Source organism: Xiphophorus hellerii, chromosome 22 (genome assembly GCF_003331165.1).
Source record: "Xiphophorus hellerii strain 12219 chromosome 22, Xiphophorus_hellerii-4.1, whole genome shotgun sequence".
NCBI classification, from domain to species: Eukaryota; Metazoa; Chordata; class Actinopteri; order Cyprinodontiformes; family Poeciliidae; genus Xiphophorus; species Xiphophorus hellerii.
In genome coordinates this window covers 21,084,794-21,106,588 of record NC_045693.1, presented here as the reverse complement: position 1 = coordinate 21,106,588, position 21,795 = coordinate 21,084,794, and the positions used below count along the sequence as shown (strand labels likewise).

At 44.1% G+C, this 21,795-nt stretch overlaps 1 protein-coding gene across 1 annotated transcript in view; it reads left to right on the top strand.

The window, feature by feature from the left end:
* pcnx2 (pecanex 2) overlaps window positions 1-21,795 on the top strand; it is a 28,318-nt gene extending 6,523 nt beyond the window's left edge. The window contains exons 6-40 of the mRNA XM_032553405.1: window positions 102-299; window positions 717-1,172; window positions 1,247-1,418; window positions 1,543-1,693; window positions 1,767-1,909; window positions 2,104-2,182; window positions 3,162-3,297; window positions 3,838-3,980; window positions 4,141-4,294; window positions 5,015-5,047; window positions 5,683-5,854; window positions 5,990-6,100; window positions 6,930-7,021; window positions 7,793-7,902; window positions 8,124-8,235; window positions 8,610-8,702; window positions 8,807-8,957; window positions 9,476-9,617; window positions 9,697-9,874; window positions 10,712-10,820; window positions 11,854-11,983; window positions 12,690-12,748; window positions 12,836-13,051; window positions 13,881-14,134; window positions 14,222-14,455; window positions 14,554-14,657; window positions 15,581-15,725; window positions 15,819-16,049; window positions 16,805-16,962; window positions 17,710-17,826; window positions 19,332-19,510; window positions 20,106-20,272; window positions 20,357-20,431; window positions 20,515-20,691; window positions 21,414-21,795. Of these exons, the coding sequence (XP_032409296.1) occupies window positions 102-299; window positions 717-1,172; window positions 1,247-1,418; window positions 1,543-1,693; window positions 1,767-1,909; window positions 2,104-2,182; window positions 3,162-3,297; window positions 3,838-3,980; window positions 4,141-4,294; window positions 5,015-5,047; window positions 5,683-5,854; window positions 5,990-6,100; window positions 6,930-7,021; window positions 7,793-7,902; window positions 8,124-8,235; window positions 8,610-8,702; window positions 8,807-8,957; window positions 9,476-9,617; window positions 9,697-9,874; window positions 10,712-10,820; window positions 11,854-11,983; window positions 12,690-12,748; window positions 12,836-13,051; window positions 13,881-14,134; window positions 14,222-14,455; window positions 14,554-14,657; window positions 15,581-15,725; window positions 15,819-16,049; window positions 16,805-16,962; window positions 17,710-17,826; window positions 19,332-19,510; window positions 20,106-20,272; window positions 20,357-20,431; window positions 20,515-20,691; window positions 21,414-21,587 (5,355 nt within the window). The 3' untranslated portion in view covers window positions 21,588-21,795. The remainder of the gene's footprint in view (window positions 1-101; window positions 300-716; window positions 1,173-1,246; window positions 1,419-1,542; window positions 1,694-1,766; window positions 1,910-2,103; window positions 2,183-3,161; window positions 3,298-3,837; window positions 3,981-4,140; window positions 4,295-5,014; window positions 5,048-5,682; window positions 5,855-5,989; window positions 6,101-6,929; window positions 7,022-7,792; window positions 7,903-8,123; window positions 8,236-8,609; window positions 8,703-8,806; window positions 8,958-9,475; window positions 9,618-9,696; window positions 9,875-10,711; window positions 10,821-11,853; window positions 11,984-12,689; window positions 12,749-12,835; window positions 13,052-13,880; window positions 14,135-14,221; window positions 14,456-14,553; window positions 14,658-15,580; window positions 15,726-15,818; window positions 16,050-16,804; window positions 16,963-17,709; window positions 17,827-19,331; window positions 19,511-20,105; window positions 20,273-20,356; window positions 20,432-20,514; window positions 20,692-21,413) is intronic.

Here is a 21,795-nt window from a genome sequence, read left to right as displayed (position 1 = left end):
TTGCATGTTGTCATATTAAGGATTTTTGATGTGGGGGGGGAAAGAAAAAAAACTCATTATTCACTCAGACGTTCACTTTGCTTTCCTGTTCTGCTCTCTAGGCTGAGCTAGAAGAGGAGGAGGCGTACTGTTCCGATGAGATCGAGGTGGTTCTGGTTGATAACTCCAGCCCCGGACCGGAGTTGGCCCATCTGGACGACAGCGACACGGTGAAGATCATCATCACCATGAGCTGTGACCCCCAGACGGCCGCTCAGCTGGAGGAGAGCGTCAAGCAGAGCCTGCTGGAGAACGCTCAGGTACGACGCAGGCGGAACCGTCGCCTAGCAACAAGAAGACCCCGGACTTCGAATCCTGGCATGTCCGTCCCGCTCATGCATCAGTTCTCTCTATAAGGCCATGGATGTTGCAGACTGTAAATGTTGGCGTTTTACCATTTTTTACCATAAATTTTATGGATTATTTTTTCTCTTTTTACAGTGTGGCTATTCCACCTTCCTGTTAGTTTCACTGTTTTTTTTATATAGTTAGTGCACCAGGCACCAGTCATAGATTTAATAAAGTATGTTAGTAAACTTATCTCTTTGATGCTGAATTGATCATTGCATCCTTTTAATACTGAGCCATGAGATGATATTTGAAAGCATTTGAATATGACTCAAAGTAAATAATATGGTACACCTGACCTAGATGTGTCCCTGTTTGTGCCCTGCAAGGCTCAGAAGGATGCGGGAGAATGTCACATCAAGATCCCTGTCATCACCTTCGACTCCCCCGAGGAGGAGAAGAAGGGCTCGGAGGACGAGCCCACACCCAGACAGCCGCAGCAGGTCACGAGCCAAAGCGAAGAGTTTCACCTATGCAGAGAGACGATGAGTTCGGAGTCCAACACGCTGGAGTGCCCGGACCTGGAGCAGGAGCAGGGCGGGCTGATGAACGAAGACGGCACGCCCAGCCCGCAGCTGACCAATGACAACAGCTCGTCTGGCATCGACGTCCGCTCCCACCCAGACGACACGGACCCTCTGGAGCCAATCGCGGACTCACAGGGGTTCCTGCGTCTGCCTGCGATGGTGGGCCGCTATGGGCCGGGAGGAAGGACCCACATCCGAGGCCTGAGCATGGACAGCGGGAAAGACGCCGTCCTCCTTTCGGACCGCTCACAAAATACAGTACGTTAAATGGACTCTTCTGTCTACGCCATCCATCTGTGAAATACACTCAAACCTGCTTTGCCTTTCACCAGACCACGATGACCAGCTCCAAATCCGACCTGGAGGCAAAGGAAGGCCAGATTCCCAATGAGTCCAACTTCTTGGAGTTTGTTTCCTTGCTAGGTTCCCTCAGTATGAGAGGAGGGAGCGCACAGGAAGAGGAGGAGAAGAAGAGCAAACAGAAAGTGGACCCTGAAGAAGAAGGTTAAACCATCAAACCAAAGATAGAGCTTGCATGCTATACTGTCAGCTATAACCCATTAGTGCTTACAGTGGAAAAGAAAAGCAAAATAACAAAAGCAGGTATCTCTGTCTCTCCTGTATTCAGATAATGGGAGTGCAGCTCTAGGGCTGGATCCAGCAGCAACAGACACCAGCGCTGACAACACATCAGAGCGACCCAAACCACCCACCAGTCTCCCAACGAACCCACCGCAAGCTGTAAAACCCACGCACATCCCTATCGTCTCTCCTGACAGGTAGGCGTGCTCGTGAAGTTAGCAAAAAATACCAGTCGGATTCACACAAAGAGCTTTGTTTTTCCTCTCGTAGTCCGCAGACGGACAGAGAGAAGGATCCGGACTACGACTCCCTCCCATCTCAAACCTCCCAGTCCGAGAGCTCCATGCTGCAGGTCATCTGCAGACCTGAAGCCACCAGTAAAGAAGAGGCCTACACCTTCCACACTGTGCACAGTAAGAACCGGACAGTGTTTTCGTCTGTAAAACTGACATCCGTGCATTCAGTGTATTTTACATCTAATTGCCGGCTTCAGAAACGGATTAAATAGCATTTTCCAACGTGTTCAGCCAAATGACTCACCAGTGACCTCATATCTGGACAGGAAGACGTCTGGACGATCTGAACGTGTCTGTGTTTGTGTGATCAGGAGACAGACCTCGGAAGCTGTATGCAGAGAGAGCCCTCAACCTGCCGCTGGGAGCAGAGCTCATTACAGGCAACATGTGGTACGCAGGCCGCCGATTCGCCTCCATGCACCAAGCTCTCCTCACCGTTTTCTCCTTTGCTGACACAAGTTTCCCTCGTTGTTGTGACGCATTTCCACCTGCATGTTCTCGAACGCTTCCACCTGGTTTTCCTGAAGTTGTCTTGAGACGTTTAGCATTTTATTTTTTCCAACCTTCTACACCCCGCAGTATTCGTACCATTCAAACTTTGTTGTGCCACAGCCACAAAATTCAATGTATTCAATTGGGATTTCGTGTGATGAACCAACATTGTGCATTTATTGAGTCCGATATTGTTGCCTGTTGTTCTGTTCAAAATGGCTGAGGTTTAGGTGTCATTTTTAAAGTCTCACTAATGGATAAATAATCTACTTCAGGTCTGGACTTAAATCTCAGCCATTGGGATTCAACCTTTTTGCCACCCGGGCCAAAATTGTCAAATTCAGAGAACTCGTTGCCCACAGAACCATATCTTTTTTCTTTAAGAAAAAAAAAGCTAATAAAGGCAAAAAATTATGTATTTTTTAATCTGCTCCATAATAAACGAAACAGAATATTTCACTGAAATGAAAAAGGATACATTTAAAAGTGAAAAAAACCAAAACTGAAAAGAGATTTGAATCACCCACAGACCACACAAAATCATTCCGAGGGCTCCAGATGGCCCAGGCGCCACATTTTGGACACATTGTAGATCTGAATGTATGGAGTTTTTTTTTAACCTGTTGGAAAGTGAGCCTCAGTTTCACATCTTTTGCACTCTACAACATCCCTGTCCTGCCATTAACAGTAGGGATGGTGTGTTCAAGGTGATATTCAGTGTGGGCTTTTCTCCACTCGTAGTGTTTGGCTTGTGGCCCAAAAGTTCTGTTCTGGTCTCCTGTGATCTGAGCGCTTTCCTCCACGTGTCTGCTGCATGGCTCTTTGTAACAGTCTTTACATGTTACCACGGTTACAGTGTGATCTGTTTGTTCTTCAGCGACCTGCTGTCGACTTCGTCCAACTCGGAGTGTCAGGACGGCGCAGCGGGCGCTCACACCGACTGCCCCTTCCAGCGACGCATCATTCCCGCTCACAGGCTGCGGCCACGGAGGACGCACCCGGAGATCTTTCCGGTCTTCATCTTCTTCTTCAATTACTAACTAAAACTATAGGAAAATAAAAAGTAACAGTATCTATTGCTGTTATTTTATCTACTCACTTTCCTCCTTTTACAAAGTGATTAACTGATGTGTCCTTTTTCTTTACATTTTTCTTTCTTTCTTCGGCTTCTTTCCCTCCCTCCTTCCTTGTTTTCTTCTTTCTTCCCTTTCTTTCTTTCCCTTTCCCTTTCTTTCTTCCCTCCCTCCCTCCCTTCCTCCCTCCCTCCCTCTCTCCCTCCCTCCCTCCCTTCCTTCCTTCCGTCCGTCCGTCCGTCCGTCCTTCCTTCCTTCCTTCCTTCCTCCCTTCCTTCCTTCCTTCAAGTTGAGTCTAGAATTGTCCAGAATGCTTGTAAACATTTTCTGGCTGCTCTGCCAATCCTAAGTATTTTCACTAAATGAAAAACAAACATGTTGTATCCACACTCTAGAACATTCTGACACTTCCTGTTGTTCCTCATTAAAAGATAAGCAGGATCTAAATATGTCCATGCTTATGATTTTTTTGTGTGGCAGGAGGAAGACTCCTTGGATGAATCTTCGGAGACGTCCACGCAGGAGAAGCCGACTAGAAAGGTTTATTACAAACTCCAGCTGTTTCCCGGGAAATGGGTCAGTGTTTTGTACGATCGTCTGACCCTGCTCGCGCTTTTGGACAGGTAACTCCCAAAACATGACACACGCTTTAAACATAACACACTCCTATTTCGACTCTACAGGCGACAGTGTTTGTGCTTTAACCTGTTTTGGTCAGTTGTGACAATCGGCGCCACTGCTGTGACCCGTCCCTCTTCCTTTCCATGTGTTGTTTTCCGAAAGAAACCAGGATTTTCTGGAGAACGTCGCAGTGGTTTTCATGGCCTTCCTGGTTTCCTTTTTGGGGTTTGTGCTTCTCAACCACGGATGCTTCAAGGACTTCTGGGTCTTCCAGTTCTGCCTGGTCATCGCTAGCTGCCAGTACTCCTTGCTGAAGGTAAACAGGGCTATATGGTGGAGGTGTGTCAGCCTACAGAGCAGGTTTGTGATTGTACATTGGAGTTTTAATAATGCATGTTAACTATACTTTATTCAGGATCGAATGATTGTACCATAAGCAAACTGAGGGATTTTTAAAAGCAAAAACTGTCTGAATTCTTGGTAGATTCTTTCTCATTGAAATTAATTCAATCAGACCTGGAAATATTATTCATCAAACCTCAAATACATGGTGTCAAGGTTTATTTTTTGTTGTTGTTTGTTTTTGGGTCAACATTTTGTGCAGATAGACATCTACCCTTTAGCATGTCTTGATATCACTTGTGGGGTGCCACAGGGGTCAGCTTTGGGACCTGATCTATTTGTTGTGTGTAATTTTTCTTTTGCTACCTTGAAGAATTTGTTAATTTTTTTTTCTATAGTTTGGACAAAATTAATAAATTGACATTATTTTTTGACATAAATAAATCTTATTAAAATTATACGGTGTGTGGTGTTTGAAAACTTACCCAGAGGCTTAATTTGAACCGCTTGTGCAGACAAGAGGAAGGAAATGAGCTAGCTGCTTTGCTCTGATGTTACTATTACAGCCATTGTATTTGTATGCTTTCCATTAGCTGCTGTTTATAATCAGTAAGCTCTAACTCTTAGACCTGACCTTTGCTTGACCCTGCGAGGCGTTCTGTCTGAGCTGAATCCAGTTTGTTTGTTCTTCCAGAGCGTCCAGCCAGATGCTGCGTCACCAACACATGTGAGTCTGTTGTTCCTTTCTGAAATATTACAAAACAAAAAAAGAGAGAAGAGGATAAAACCCTAGAAACAAGTGAACACCCGGCATGTTGCTCTCTCTGTTTACTTTTTCTGTCTTAGATACTTGACACCACAATAAAAAATAAATCTATTTCAAGGTACTGAATTTATATTTACTGAAGATAACCCCGCATGGAGGTTGGGAGAAACAGGACCTGGCTTCAGGTCCTGTTTCTGTCAAAGCAAATGTAAAAAAAACAAAAAAACAAAACAAGGCCTTAACAACGAGTAAACATCCTTCCTGTTTGATATGTGTTACTGTGTGTTTGTTTCTAATACCTTGTGGGGACCATTTTCCTGACACATGCTACGTTGCGGGGACCCACTGCTCCTTGTGGGGACTGAAGCCTGGTCCCCACAAGGGGACATGCTGTTTTTGGCTCAGGGGTCAGATTTAGGACTAAGGTGTGAATTGAGTTTTGGTTCGGGTTCGGGTTCGGGTTCAGTATGTAATGGACAGGGTTAGGATAAGGGTAAGGTTTAGACTGTAGAAGTGAATGGAAGTCAATGGAAAGTCCCCACAAACATAGCCACAGAAACATGTGTGTGTGTGTGTGTGTGTGTGTGTGTGTTCAGGGTCACAACCAGCTGGTGGCCTACAGTCGAGCAGCCTACTTCTGTATTTTCTGCGCTCTGATTTGGCTGCTGGAGCAACTGCTGAGGAGGAAGGACCTGCCGGTCTCCACTCTGTACGGAGTCACCATCATCTGCTACGATGTGCTGAGCTTCGTTCGGAACGTTCTAGTTGGTAAAAGGCAGAACATAAGCGTACTGTAGTTTTATTTGCTTCTCCGTGTTTTCAAACTCATTTCCTGTTTTTAAAAAAAGAAAGGTTTTTATTTATGGGAATTACTAAGAAATGTTTGTTTTGTGCGTGAACCAGGTTTTACCTACTGCTTCCCATTCGCCTTCCTGCTGGGCCTTTTCCCTCAGATCAACACCTTTACCATTTACCTGCTGGAGCAGATCGACATGCACTTCTTCGGAGGAACGGGTCAGTAATGGCGATGAATGAACGTCTCAGAGTTGGCCTTTAAAGCATTTCTCTCATCGTGTTTTGCCACATGCTGTTGTATGTTGAAAATATTACGCCACAAATCCCAGCTGCATCAAATTAATCAAACCTACCAGTGTGGGTTGATCAGATTTATCCCGACAGTGACCTCGTACCATCGTCAGATTATAATTCTCATGTCAATAATCCCAGATTCATGCAGAAAAACCCCTTTACGTAATAATATATGGAGCTTGAGCAACTGCTACTGAAACTTTGATGATTCCTGCCACTTGGTGCTCACCGCCCAGCATGTTTTCTTTACACATTGCTAATATTTAAGGAGGGTGATGAATAATAACGTTGTTTATAGAGCACAGGCGAATACAATACTCTCTGCTAAAAGTACAAAAATATTTTTAAAAGCATCAAGAAGAAAAAGAAGCCAACTACATGCTGGGTCAACTACATGCGTGGTCCATGAGTCCACGCATGCTTTGACAAGTCTTAAGTCCGCATTGTTTATGTGTTAGCATGGAGACTAGTCCCAAATCTGGGTTTAATATGGGTCATCACCAAGTGTGCATGTGGGTTTGAAGTAGGTCAAAGGCTATGTGGGTCAAACAAGTAAATATGTTGCTCTCTGGTCCCTGTAACCTATTGCTCATCTTTGTATAAGGAACGATTGCATCATATTTGAAAATCTCAAAGAAAGAATTAAGACGAAATATTATCTGACAGGTGTCGACCTGCTTGTTTCCTCGGCTGTTGCTTCTAGCGGCTGCTGCGTGTTTTTCACCACATTCTCCATGTCGTTTGTGTGCCTCAGCCGCCACGAGTCTCATCTCTGCGATCTACAGCATCCTCCGCAGTCTGGTCGCTCTGTCTCTGCTGTACGGTTTCTGCTTCGGAGCGCTCAAGGTAAGTCATTTAAAGTGGCGGTATTACGTAAAATCAACCTTTGTTTTGGAGATTTACGTCACGTTACAATGTTATTCCCTCATCAAAAACATACATGGAGAGTTGCTTGATTCTTTCATGCATGTTTAAGAAATCCTTTATTCTCCCGTGGCAACAAGTCAGCTGTGCAAGACGCCTGGTTGGACCTAGAACCGCCTTCTTGGAGATGCTGTTTCCAAGCTTCAGAGCGTTCTGCTCAACTCCTTCAGACTAGCCATCAGCAATTAGCAAACACTTAGTGGAACTGAGCTCATTGCAGGAGCTACTTCTCAAAGAAACACTGGTAAAAACTTTAAAGTTTTAATACAGGAGTGACGTTCTGATGACTTCCTGAAGGCAGAGCTTCAGAAAGAGCAGGAGTATTTAAAGAAATAGAGCCCCAATTTCCAGGCGTTAAATTACAAAGTCATAAAATTGTTTTAAGTCATATAAGATATAGCATTTTTATAACAACTGAAGGTAACATAATCACTTGATTGAGCTGTAAGATGACATCACGTAGCTGGAAAAACGCATAATACAGACCCTTTAAATAGAAAGCGAGCTCAGACCTGATTTAGTTTGCATGTTTTCCTTAAATATAAAATTTTAATTGAGTTAGACGTGGTTAAGTAAATAGATGGGCGACATGTGGTCCAAACCAGATTGCAACCAGAGGGCAAAAAAATCTTAGTTGTTGGAAAAAATATGGAATAAAGACAGGTGTGAGTGTGTATTTGTGTGTGTCCATAGGAGCCATGGGACGAACAACACACCCCGGCACTGTTCTCTGGTTTCTGTGGCCTTTTGGTTGTGTTTTCCTATCACCTCAGCCGGCAGAGCAGCGATCCCTCTGTGCTGCTGTGAGTATCTGTGTGTGTGTGAGTGTGTTTAGCTGGTTTTAACTAGAAGCGTCAGAATAAAGTAGGATGAATACATGTGCATTTTATTCCTACATCACTTATACGATCATATTATTTTCCTATTTTGCGCTACTTTGCAAATACCCCAAAAGTCTTTGGTTGTAATGTGACTGAACGGGATCGAGTTGTACGGGAGTGAACGCTCTTGTTTTTGTTTTTAGATCGCTCATCAAGTCCAAATTAATGCCCGCACTTGTGGAGAGTGAAGAAGAAGAGGAGGAGGAAGATGCAGACATCAAAGACCCGCTGCCCGAGAAGCTGCAGAGCTCCATGGTAACCACGGAGCGACATGCGCGCTGGTTTGGGTGTTTGGGTTTATCGCCCGGCCGCTGGACCCACTGACACACTAATCCAACGGTACCGGCTCGCAGTAGCTACAATCAGACAACCGGTGCACATAATCCCAGAGCGTAAAGCAGCGTATGCAGTTGATTAGCGCAGGTGATTACCGGGTAATCTGCGACACAAAGCTCTCCTACCAACAATTACAGCGTTAGCAGGGATTGGGAAGCACTTCACTTTCCTCCGTCTGATTGCCGAGAAATGGGAAGCTAATCACAAACAGACAGAAATAACCCCACTGTATGAGCGTGAAATATTCTAGAGGATTATGGGTAATAATTTTTTTAAATCTTTTAAATCCGCAGAAGGAGATTTTGTTATCGGATTTGGTGGTTTGCGCCGTCGCCTACATCCTAACCTTCGCCATTACGGCGAGCACTGTGTTCCTCTCGCTGAAGGTCAGCTTCGCACTTGTTTTGTGCTTTAATATTTTATTATTCTGCATTGTTTTTGTTTTTTTACCCTTCCTGACGAGGTCTCCTCTCCTCCAACTGACTCGTAGCCCTTCGTGACCATCGTGCTGTACGCTCTGGCGGGGACGGTGGGGTTCGTGACCCACTACCTGATTCCTCAGCTGCGGAAGCACCACCCCTGGTTGTGGATCTCTCATCCGGTTCTGAAGACCAAAGAGTACTACCAGTTTGAGCCCAGAGGTTTGCGTCGTTTCGGGCTTTGAATTAACTTGAACTGTTTTCATTTCCAGGGTGGAATGATAGTTCACTTTTTTTTTAAAGCACAATTTAGATGTCGATGTGGATTCTGTTCACACAGGGTGAAAATCATTCATAGAGGTTGAAGTTTTTTTTAACTTTTACAACCAGTAATTTCACTGTATTTGGTTAAAAGTCTCTTAGGAAATTGGAGAATGACCTTTTTCTGATGAAAAACAAAAAACAATCCAAAGTCCAGCTCTTTAAAAAAATTTCACCCAATTTTAATTTTTAAAAAATGTATGAAGTCGTTTGTTGTGTCACCATTACACAGTGAAAAAAAAAGAACACTTCAAATCAAAAATAGCATTTAAAACATCTGATTGGAAGTGAGCCGTATAAACACGACCGCAAAACATTTAGCATACGAGACGTCCCGGGTTTTTGCATATTTTTGCTAATATTTCTCATCCTCAGAGGCTCTGAGCTCCTGCGAAACTGTCTCCCTGCTCCTGTTTCAGAGGACGCCGTGCTCATGTGGTTCGAGCGTCTGTACGTGGGGCTGCTGTGCTTCGAGAAGTACCTGGTCTACCCCGCTATCGTGCTGAGCGCCCTCACCAACGACGGCTTCGCCCTCAGCCACAGCAAGAAGCTGGGAATCCAGTGAGCGGACGAAAACAAACTCGCTCGACCCTCGTCGGCCTGCTTGCCTGACTTCTCTCGTCTGTTGCTGCTTTTGCAGCTGTGACGTCCTCCTGACGACGGTCGCCGGGCTGAAACTCCTGCGCTCCTCCTTCTGCGACCCCAGCTTCCAGTTCCTCACGCTTCTCTTCACGCTCGTTTTTTTCCACTTCGACTGTCCGCACGCCTCCGAGAGTTTCCTGCTGGACTTCTTCGTCATGTCGATTGTCTTCCACAAGGTAATCGTCCACGCCTGGAACCTTGCTTAAAAAGTTCACAAACAGAAACATTTGGCTTGTGCAAAGCCTTTTATAACAACAGGTGTCAAACTCAAGGCCCAGGGGCCGAATCTGGCCTGCCACAGCTTTTTGTGTGGCTCTCTAGACTCCAAACTACATCAAAAAGTCCTGCCAGTTTTTCCACAAATCTGCAAAATTCACACAAGACCAACAAATCTCCTCATTTTTTCTGACTTAATGCAAATTTTCTCAGAATTGGTCAAGTGACTCACTTGGTGTCAAGTTATAGTCCGTAACTGATAAGGCGAGTAATAAAAAGTCACATTTAACCTCTTATATTAGTGTAAAAGTTCCTTGCAAACAAGTTGGCACCACAAAATTTGTAATTTTTGTGGTGATATTTTAGCAGTTTAACTGGTTTTGTCAGTATATTCTGGCACAATTGAACCTTTGAGAACATTCAGATTTTTGACATGACCCAAAATGAAAATGACTTTGACAGCCCTGCTTCGTAACGTCCCGTCGCAGGATTTACTGTCGACCTTTTAAAAACAAAACCCCGTCTCTGGTGAGTTTACACCGGAGGTCAGACTGCTCATTGCGCTCTAAATCCAGTTTGCCGATATCCCTGTAGCTCAGGAGAAGCTTATCCAACATCACCGCAGAAGATCATCCCCGCCAATACAGCTTTGCTAGTAGAAAACCCTGCTAGAAAACGTGGCAAAAACTTACTATGTACAGTAGCTTAAGACATATTTTAGGTTTTGTATAAGGAGTGAAATTTTACTTAATGTCAAACTGACTGTGTTTCTGTTTTTTTTTTTTTTTCCTGTCCAGATGCGTGAGCTGCTGCTAAAGCTCCACTTCATCCTGGTTTACATCGCTCCCTGGCAGATCGCCTGGGGCAGCGCCTTCCATGCCTTCGCTCAGCCTTTCGCCGTGCCTCGTATCCTTCCCTAAACACTGCGCCGCTACAGTTTTGTTTCTGTTTTAACTTTTGTTTAGTCACATTCAAATGTTCCAGTCAGATCGTCAAATAAATTGTGACAAGAAACTGAGATGGTTCAAGCTGTGATTGTCACCTCTCGTTTTTTTATCTCTAGATTCTTGTGTGACCTCCTGAAAGAGTCACTGATGGACTCCTGGAGTATTTTAGTGAACCTGCCCACTTTTAGGAAAGCTCTCCACTGTTTTCTGTTGTTGTGGATATCGCCTCTCACTGTGGTTCACCGGATCCTCAAAGCTCCAAAAACTCTTTCCAGGTTAATCATCTGGTTTGAGTTTCTTTAGGTCGTGTTGCTTTTTGAGCTCAGTTGGCCTACTTCATGTTGTCAGACAGGTTTTCATTTAACGATTTTCTGATTTTACTATAGAAGAAACAGAATGGACGATGGGGGAATTTCGGTGCAACAGCAGCAAAGTGGCACTTAAAGCAAGTACATTCACACAAAGATAGATATACCTGCAGTAAATCCAACTTTACCATAAATACTCTGTAGTTATAAAAACAGCGTACTCCAGTCCAAAGGAACTGAGTTGGTTAATTACAAAACGTTCAAAATGTGTGTATTTGAGCATTACAAATATACACTGGTCACAATGTGTGAGAATAAAAAGTGTGCAACAGCGGACATCTGCAGATTAAAACATAAATGTTATTCGGAATGAGTAAATAAAGCTGAACAATCAGGCCTGGGAGTGGGTTATGAAATTACAACCAAAAATGTGCTTTATTGCAATTAATTCATGCCTTAACTAAAGGGGGAGTCTTGTATCTGAAATCTGAAAACTGTATTCACTTTATATAGAAATTTATTTGCCGATCTGAAACATTTCCATTTGACAAACCAACAAAAACAAAACAAGTCTTTAAGGAAGCAAATACTTTTCTTTTTGTTTTACATCACAGTTCCCACACGTTGCTCTGAGTGTTTGGTGTCGCTTGCGCCTTTTACTTCCCTTCACTTGCTCCCGTCCAGACTCAGCCATGTTGCTGCTGCAGACTCTGCTCACCACCATCTTCTACACGCCGCTGGCGCCCTTCCTCGGCAGCGCCATCTTCATCACGTCTTACCCGCGGCCCGTCAAGTTCTGGGAGCGAAACTACAAGTGAGGCCTTTGCCGCCTGCCGCACGGCCAAGCCGGAAAAACAAGCGAGAGGCGTTTTGTCGGCACAACCTGAAGATTTCAGAATAAAGCCTGTCGGCTTATTTATTTATACGCCTTTCTTGATTTATTCATGTAATGTTTACGCATTCATGAGCAGAGCTAGTTTATCTAATAGGAAAGTTGATAGCAGGAAAAATAAAAAAACACCTTTTGCCTCCTCCTAAAGCTGAGCAAACCACCGACACGCAGCAAGTCTTCCCACTCTGTCTCCTCTCACTTATTCATGAGCATTTCCACGAGAGACATCTAAAAATACTCTGACGGCTTTGTTGTGCAGTCTCTCTCAGAGGCTATGTTTAGAGCCAGAATGAAATCCTGGAAGCTGCGAATCGCTGGCAGCCTCAGCTCAGCAGGGGTCTGATGAGAAAGTCGTCAGTTTGAGTCCTGATACGCGGCTCTGGGGAAGGATGAAGACTGTTCAGTTCGAGCCGCTCGAAAATCCGACTTTCACGAAGCAAACGTTTAGGTTTTCACGTGAAATTATTGCATGATTGTAAAGGGGAAGGAAACAGATTTTTGAGGTTTTTGTAAATAGTAATCTGGAAAAGTCTGTAGAGCCATCTTGAACAGATTCTTGTTGCACAATATCTTTGTGGCGAGTGACGAAAATGGCTAACGATCCTGTTTCATTTCCTGTTCCTGTCAGCACAAAGCGCATCGACAACTCCAACAGCAGGCTGGTGTCCCAGGTGGACAAGGAGACAGGTTAGGTCGCCGTAGTTCTTCACTTCTCTGTCCCCCCGTTAAATCCTGTCAGAACATGTCGCGTTTTCTCTCCGTTGCCCCCTTCAGGTTGCGACGACAACAACCTGAACTCGATTTTTTACGAGTACCTGACTCGCTCGCTGCAGCACTCGCTGTGCGGGGACCTCATGCTGGGCCGGTGGGGCAACTACAGCGCCGGAGACTGCTTCATCCTGGCCTCTGACTACCTCAACGCCCTCGTCCACCTCATCGAGATCGGCAACGGCCTCGTCACCTTCCAGCTCAGGGGCCTGGAGTTCAGAGGTACAGCTGGACCGTCCGCTCCTCACTCAGCTCCTCCAGAAATGAGCAAACAATCTGCTGGAGCTGCCCGTCTCCACCAGTGGACTGTTTAGTCCATTCGTCTTTGCGAAACAAAGTTATGCTGTTTAATTTAAGAATATCAGAGTATTTTTGAAGCACCTGGATATCATTTTCTTTTTTTACACCTTACAATCATGCACTATTTAGTGCAGGTCTGTCAAAGAAATTCCACATAAAATACGCTTAAAAGGGCGGTGTTATGTATTTTCCAGGCACATAGTCCCATATCACAGCACAACAAAGTAACTATGTTGCCTCCATTTGCTGTAAAAATGCTTCGTCTATAGTCACACATAATGGAAAACAAATTGGACTTTGTAATTTGGCGCCTTGAAATTGGGCCTCTGTCTCTTTAAGAAGCTCCTGTTCTTTAAAACACTCCCCTTTCATCATCACAACAATGCTTCTCTATTACATTTACAGAGGAGTTGGACTGAAAAAGTGCTAGTTATAAAGAAAATAATCTGCCAGTGGAACAAGACATTTTTAAATGATTGAGTACTTTTTCATCAAAATTATGGTATTATTAACTTAAAACAAGCTCCTACATTGTGTTGTAAAGTTGCTTGTAAATTAGTTTAGTCTTTTTTTAAGTGCACTAAGGTTTTGTGCATAAGAAACTAGACCAAACATACTTAGTGAGATTTAGTGTTTCTGCAGCGAAGACACTGCCAATCGGAGAACTTCTAGTTGAATTGGACTTCAATGAATTTGAAAGGGTTAATAATCAGCCTGTGTGCGTGTGTGTGTGTGTGTGTGGTCGTCTCAGGCACCTACTGTCAGCAGAGGGAGGTGGAGGCCATCACCGAAGGCGTGGAGGAGGACGACGGGTGCTGCTGCTGCGAGCCGGGCCACCTGCCTCACACGTTGTCGTGCAACGCCGCCTTCAACCTGCGCTGGCTGGCCTGGGAGGTGACGGCCACCAAGTACCTGCTGGAGGGATACAGCATCAGCGAGAACAACGCCGCCACCATGCTGCAGGTGTACGACCTCCGAAAGCTGCTCATCACCTACTACCTGAAAGTACGTTTGCTCTCCAGCCCGAAAGCCCCGGATGAGGGCCGCGTTCAGTGGTTCGATTGCTCCATCTCCCTCCGTCTCCACCCGCAGAGCATCATCTACTACCTGGTCCACTCGCCCAAACTGGGCGCTTGGCTGAAGGACGCCAGCATCCAGGAGGCGCTGCAGTCCTACACCAAGTGGCACCACATCGAGCGGGACCCGCAGGTGTTCAGCGTGAAGATCGACGAGGACTACGTCCACTGCCTGCAGGGGGTGACGCGCGCCAGTTTCTGCAACGTCTACCTGGAGTGGATCCAGCACTGCGCTGGCAAGATGGAGACGGTACAGACCGACTTACGGGCCAAGGAGCGCACGCTGCGACGTGACGTCTTTCTCATGAAGATTCGTTGTTTTGTTTATGTTCGTAATTGATGTTTCAGCCTGTGGACAGCGACGAAGACTCCCCTCTGGTGACGCTGTGCTACGCCCTGTCCGTCTTGGGAAGGAGGTCACTTGGCACGGCGTCGCACAACATGTCCAACAGGTAAAAGACAATAGCGCACATGTATGGAAAAATTACTACTTTTCATAGTTGTGCTGGTGAAAATTCGCAGGATTCTGTGTGGCAAAATGAAAAAGGAGGTAGCTTTAAAGAACAACAGAAACTTTCCTAAAACTTCTTTGTTTTGAGACAAAAGGACCAGAAAGCATATGTTTAACATACTGGAACAAGAGTGACTTTAAAAAGACATTTTACAGTGAGGTCAGTTGAACCGTAGTGTCTTCTAGTTAAATATAAAAGTGTTCACAGTAAATATTTCTCAGCCTCTGAAACAAAAGTGATTTGACAGAAATGACCTTTGCTGTGAATTAATAAAATAGAGAAACTAAACTGATCAGACAGAGTTTTCACAACTTAAATTTTTAACAAACAGAATAAATGTATCCATAGCTGTAGCAAATGTTGGATCAGCCAGTTTTGTCATCTGGATCAGACTATATCCAGATGAAATAAAAAAAAAAACTCTGGCCACCAGGGTGTATTTCACAAAAACTTGGTGGTTTTCGCAAAACATACCCAAAACCCAATTTGGTAGTTTTCTTTTGACTCGTCAAAAGTTGATGCAAATATTTCTAAATTTAAGTCTGTAGTTCTGGTCTGAAAAATGTTTAGGAAGCCTCATATGATTTATCATGAATTCCTCTAGTCTAGTTTAACCTTAAACAATTGGAGCTTTGTACTGAGTCCTTTCCTGCAGCTGCAATGAAAGACCAGAAGAGGGCGCCAACGGCTAAATCCTAAAAAAAACTGAAACAGATTTTTGTTGTCAAGGAGCTTTTTTCTTCATCTAGTTTATTATCAAAGGCTGCCTCCCATTTTATTCCCTCATTTCAAGCTCTAATGTGGCTGCTTCAATTATTTGGGGAACAAACAACAAGCTCTTCTTCTTCTCTTCCTCCATAAAGCCTGGAGTCCTTTCTGTACGGTTTCAACACCCTGTTTAAAGGCGACTTCCGCATTGCCACCAAAGACGAGTGGGTTTTCACCGACCTGGACCTGCTGCAGAAGGTGGTGGCACCTGCCGTCAGAATGAGCCTCAAGTTGCATCAGGTAAAGCCGACTCCCGCAGAAGAATATACAGTACTGGGATTCAGTGGCCGATTTCCCACGAGTGGTTCACCGTTCACTGTGACTGTCCTGCAGGACCACTTCACGTGCCTGGAGGAGACGGAGGAGGCGTCCATCCTGTACGAAGCCATCACGAACTACCGCAGCGGCCTGGTGATCTGCCACGAGAGCGACCCCGCCTGGCGCAAGGCGGTGCTGTCCAGCCGCGACACGCTGCTCACCCTGAGGCACATGATCGACGACGGCACCGACGAGTACAAGATCATCATGCTGTACAAGCGCCACCTCAGCTTCAAGGTCATCAAGGTAACGGAGACGAGTGCCAGCTCGCAGGCTGCCCCCCTCGAACGCACCGTCGCCACTATGAGACACGGTGGTGGCAGGTTTATGCTGTGATGGAAGCCGTTTCATGGAGCCAGACAGGGAAATAAACCCGACTAGAGGCTGTGAAGGACTTTATGCTGGAGTGGAGATTCGCCTAACATTAAAATGGCCTAGTCAAAGTTCAGATCTAAATTCACTCGAGAGAATGTTGCAAGACTCGCACATTGATTTTCACAAATTTTGTGTATTAGATCTGCCAAGCTTTGAGCTATGATGTAAAACATGACTAGAATAATATTATTAGTCATAATATTATGTCTTGATATTAGTTATATCTAGAAAATATATATTTTTCAACCATTTAAATTTTAAAAATAAACTTATGATGATATCTAAAAAAATAATTACATTTATATAAGGTTATTGATATGTTTTTCACCATGAGAGCTCACTCTATCTATTTGTACCACTTGTGTCTCATAAAAATCCATTCAAATACATGGAAATTTGTGGCTAGCATAACAAAAAGTGAAAAATGATAGCAGCATACTATATTTACAAACTTGACCAAAATGAAAGATTTTTTTAACTCTATTACTTCTGTTAGTTTATTGTAATAATTCACCAAAATGACTTAATAATAGAAATTCTGCTCGACTGTCAGGCCAGCGTCACATTTTGGCTAAGCTTGTCGTAACGAACAAGATGCTAAACATCCATCGGATCTCTTTCTGCAGATCAATAAGGAGTGTGTGCGCGGTTTATGGGCGGGCCAGCAGCAGGAGCTGGTGTTTCTGCGGAACCGCAACCCGGAGCGCGGCAGCATCCAGAACTCAAAACAAGCGCTGAGGAACATGGTCAACTCGTCCTGCGACCAGCCGCTGGGATACCCCATGTAGGCGTGATCCACCTACATGCAAAGAAATAGTACCAAATATTTTTAGTCTAGTTTCTAGTGCAAATTCTTGGCACTTTGAAATAAGACAAAACTGATTTAAAAGTAACTTTTCAGCAACATGTAGGAGTTGTTTCAAATGAATAATTGCTTTAATGTCAATAAGAAAGTTCCACTAGCAGATATTTTCACTTATAACAAGCCATTTGTAATTCGGTAGATAATGACACTTTTAGTGCAAAGTTGCACTAAAAGTGCCATTAAAATTGTCAACGTTGCATTACTTGGTGAATAATGACACATCAAGTGCAAAGTTACATTAAAACCTGCATTAAAAGTCCACAAAAAATATCAGCTTTGCATTAAAAGTGTAATTATTTACCAAATGACACTTCATGATAGCAAACATTCATGAAGACTCCTTCATGTTATACAATCAGTCTTATGAACAGGCCTTCAAATAAAGTGTTACGTTTTTCCTTTGTTAAAAGTGAAATAATCTGCCAGTGGAACTCATACTTTTTCATTAATATTAAGGAATTAAGCTTCTGTCTCCTGTTAAAAAGTTGTTTGTATGCTAGTTTGGTCTTATTTCATGTGTACTAAAACATTTGCAGCAGAAATATTTTAAATATACTTGGTAAGATTGTGTGCTACCAAGTACAGAAGCTGGCTCGTTGTTAAATTCAGATTTTGTCCCCTCGAGACGTAGTATAAAAGAAAGACACTTTTCTTTATTTTTTTCAGGTACGTGTCACCGCTGACGACATCGTTTGCAGGAACACACCACACACTCCGCAGCATCGGAGGAGGGGCTCTCAGCTTGGACGCCATTCGTTCCTGGCTCTGTTCTAAATGGTTGCGGTCAGTTTCCATTCCTCACTCCACCAGCCGGCTTTAAGATCTCGGTCAAATTTACTCCTTTTCTGTCCTCAGTTTAGCATCCGTAGTGTAAGCATAGATCAGACTTTATGTAGTTTGGTCACGAGTTCATTTCCTGAGGTTCCCCAAGTCAAGGTCCTTCCAGAGACCACATGACTTCCACGTGGACTTGAACTCAGCTAGATGATCACTTCAGAGACACAGCTCCAGTTCTGCGAATGCTCCATAAAACTGAAACAAACCGTTTGAGATAATGCAATGCATTCATTTAATTTTGTTGTAGTAACAATTAGTTCTTAGGTGTGGTTTTTTGTTGTAAGTGTTGTAGTCTCTAAGCCCAGCAGCTGTTGACATTTTCATTTTTTGGTGGGTGCCAAAAAGAATTTTCAAAATACCTGAGAAATATTGGAGCTACTGCAGAAACCGATGGTGGTGAAGCACAAACCGATGGTGGTGAAGCACAAACCGATGGTGGAGAAGCACAAACCAATGGTGGAGAAGCAGAAACCGATGGTGGAGAAGCAAAAACCGATGGTGGAGAAACACAAACTGATGGTGGTGAAGCAGAAACTGTCAATATTTATTGAAATTTTGGCTAATTGCTCCAATTATTTGTAACAAAAATTTTATATTCATTCATGACAGGATAGTATCATTGTGATAGGAAAGCTGGGAAAGCAGCGGTGGAAAAAAAAAATCTAGTTTCTGAGTACTACATTCGTCAAACCCATAATTTATAGAAGTTCTCTGGAAATCTTCAAAAGTCGCTTGAGCCATTTCCGAAGGCTTGGCTCTTTTAGAACTGGAGGCGAGGTGTAACGCGCATTATGCTAACCTCATAAAGTGCTCGTTCAGCTGGTTGTGTTATAGGATGAATTTCTCTGGAAAGGACTGCGCTGTAATTGTTGTGCTCTGGCTCCCTCCAGGCTGACTGAGTGCTTCACTGAGGATTTACAGATATTGACTCCCAGTGCTGGAGAGGGACTCTGCCAACCTAATGTAGTTTTAAATACACATGCAGGGACACTGAGGGTGTGCGTCTGGGAGACGGAGATTACAGAGAAGATGGAGAGGCAAATGGACTTTCTGCTCTTGCAGCTGCGTTTATTTCTCTCTCTATTTTTTTTAGCTGCAACAAATCACATAGTCTCAGTTTTGCTGCTGATCGCTGTGAGATATCCGTCTTTGCGACTGCACCGTTCTCTTTTGGGTCCCGAGAAATGTCTTTCCGAACAGGACCAAAGTGTCTCTGAGATCACGTCTTCATTCGAAGGTTTTGCTTTATTTTTACCGAGCGTTAAAATAGATTTTTGTCTCATCATTCAGAATGCATTTTCACACACGTGTGCACAGTTACGCAACATTCAGCCACCTGGGATTGTCGAAGTTTGCAGATGGATTTTGATGGGTCGTCGCCGTCTTGCTTCTGCAGCACTCACATAAATAAATAAATAAGAGGTCTGTGTGTGTGTGTGTTTGTCCTGCAGAGTGCGTAAGGACAACCTGACCAGCTGCAACAGCGGCATGAACATGGAGGATGTGGACTGCGGCGCCGGCGGTTCGTCTTCGCAGAGCCACAACCGGCCGTCCTCTGTCACGTCCAACAGCCTGAGCCTCTACCAGCACAGAGCGCGGACGACGCACAGCCACAGGCATCACAACACCGGTATGTGACCAACACACACGCACACACCCCTCACTGCACCACAAGCCATAGAACGTTTCTGTGGTGCATTTGAAAAAAGACTTCATTTGTGTTTTCGGTCTTACAGAAGTGTGACAAAAAGTATCCGTCCCTGATTGATTTCCTCTGGTTAGATGTTTCATATTAAACACATTTTTAATATCAGACTAAGATTAGCTGAGTAAACACCATAAAGCTCTTTCCAAATGATGCTTTCGTTTGTTAAAAGTCAACAGCGACTTAAACCAACCAGGCCCATTTCTTTATTAAGATCTAAAATCTTTAAAAACGGCTCTAAAAAAAGCATTACACGTAAAATTTTACACATTATGAAACATTTACTAAATTTAACTAACTTAGTAAAATGCTTAACCAGCTGGTGTCCTGGTATGAATTTGTTCTCTGAGAGTGATTGGGGTTAGGTTTCATTTTTACAAATTTTCATTTTGTAAAAAGGAACAATTTTCTTGAATAGAAATTATCTAAGGGATTAAAAAAAAAAAAGCTCCATATGTATGAACACGTCTCTACGTCCTTTAAAGACTTCATTTATGTCTCTGCGCTTCTGTTCCCTCAGGAAGGAGAGAATACCGCAGTCGGTCTGTCCAACCTCAGAGTCAACGCCCTCCTGTAAGCAGCCAATCAGGTCCCATCCTGGACTCTGGCTCCGCCCACGGGCTGGTCCAGCGTCTGTCCAACAGTCAGCTGTCCTTTAACACTTCTATCGCCTCTATTTTCTCTCAGGTAAACACGTTTGTTCCTAGCGACCAGCAGATGCTTCGGTGAAGTCTCTCTAGAGGAGTAACTAAATGTGTTTGTTTCCTTCAGGTCCCTCGTCTGTCCGGAGCAGGAGGGATCAGCTCTCAGCTGCAGGCAGCGCAGCATCAACAGCGCTCCAGTCAGGTGCCACCTTCATCTACCCCTCATTCACCCTCTCCACATAAAAAAAAACACCATCTCACAGTTTCTTTGGATTTTTTTCCCAGGTCTCTTCATCTTCGTCCACACTCAGCCTTCTGTTTGGGAAACGCAGCTTCTCCAGCGGCCTGGTCATCTCCGGCCTGTCCGCTGCCGAAGGCGGCAACACCACCGACACGCAGTCCTCGTCCAGCGTCAACATCGCCGCCGGGCCTTCGCACAGGTCCAGCAGCAGAGCCACGCAGGTTAGGACGACATCACGGAAGCTTATCGCAAACTTTGACTGCAAACGTGAATGCGTTTTATTGGGAATTTATCTCACAGACCTACATAAATCTGAAAATTGTTGCATGCCGTTTCAGCCCTCTATTACGCTGATACCCCTAAATCAGGCGTGTGCAAACTGCAGCTCTGGAGCTGCAAGTGGCACTTTGGACGTTCCAAGATGGCTTCTTAATAATTTGACTAAAAACCACCACATTTTTTTTAAAGTCATTGATTCTGTCACTATCCTAAAATAATGACCCAAGTCATTTTTTGCCAAAAGTTTTTTTTTTTATGCCTAAAATATCATTTGGAAAGAAATAAGCAGTTATTTTTAAAATTAATTTATTTTTTCCCCAAAATCATTTTGGCGAAAAATGACTTTAGGGCACCAGTCACATAGTGTGATTTCTATCACTAAACTGCACACAGTAACTGCATTTAATCATATTTTAAAATTTATTGATGCTCTCATTGAACAATCAGTGGGAAGTATAGGAAAGCTAACAATCACGAGAATACGTGGGGTTTTAAACATCATTAATTAGAATTTATCATGACAGCAACAAATCAACAATCTTATCACAATAAGAAATTTATCTCAATAAATGACAAACAGTGCGATAAATGCCCACTCCTGTCTGCAGGCGCTCTGAATCTGACAGGTAGCCTTAAATGTCTAACGCCTCCGTTTCTCCTGCAGTGGACCTCGGAGCCATACGAGAGCATAGACGCATCCAACTCTAACGCCGCCGTGACGGTGAGAGAGGGCGGCCAGTCGAGCGATCAAGGCTTCAGCCAGGGACTGGACAAGACCCAGGAGGAATCTGCATCTGCCTCAACAGCTCCGGAGCCAGCTGATCAAAAGACTGTCTGAGAAGAGATAGAGGACTGTGTGGGAAGGAACACATGCATACAGAATACAGAGAGAGAGAGAGAGAGAGAGAGAGAGAGAGCACCCATGCACACAAACCTGCCTTCTCCCTTTATCCTCAGCATGTGGTCTCACCTTGTTGTTTGAATGTAAAGTCTGAAAAAACAGATCTCTGATCTGGTTGATGAAATAAATACATTTTTGAATGAAA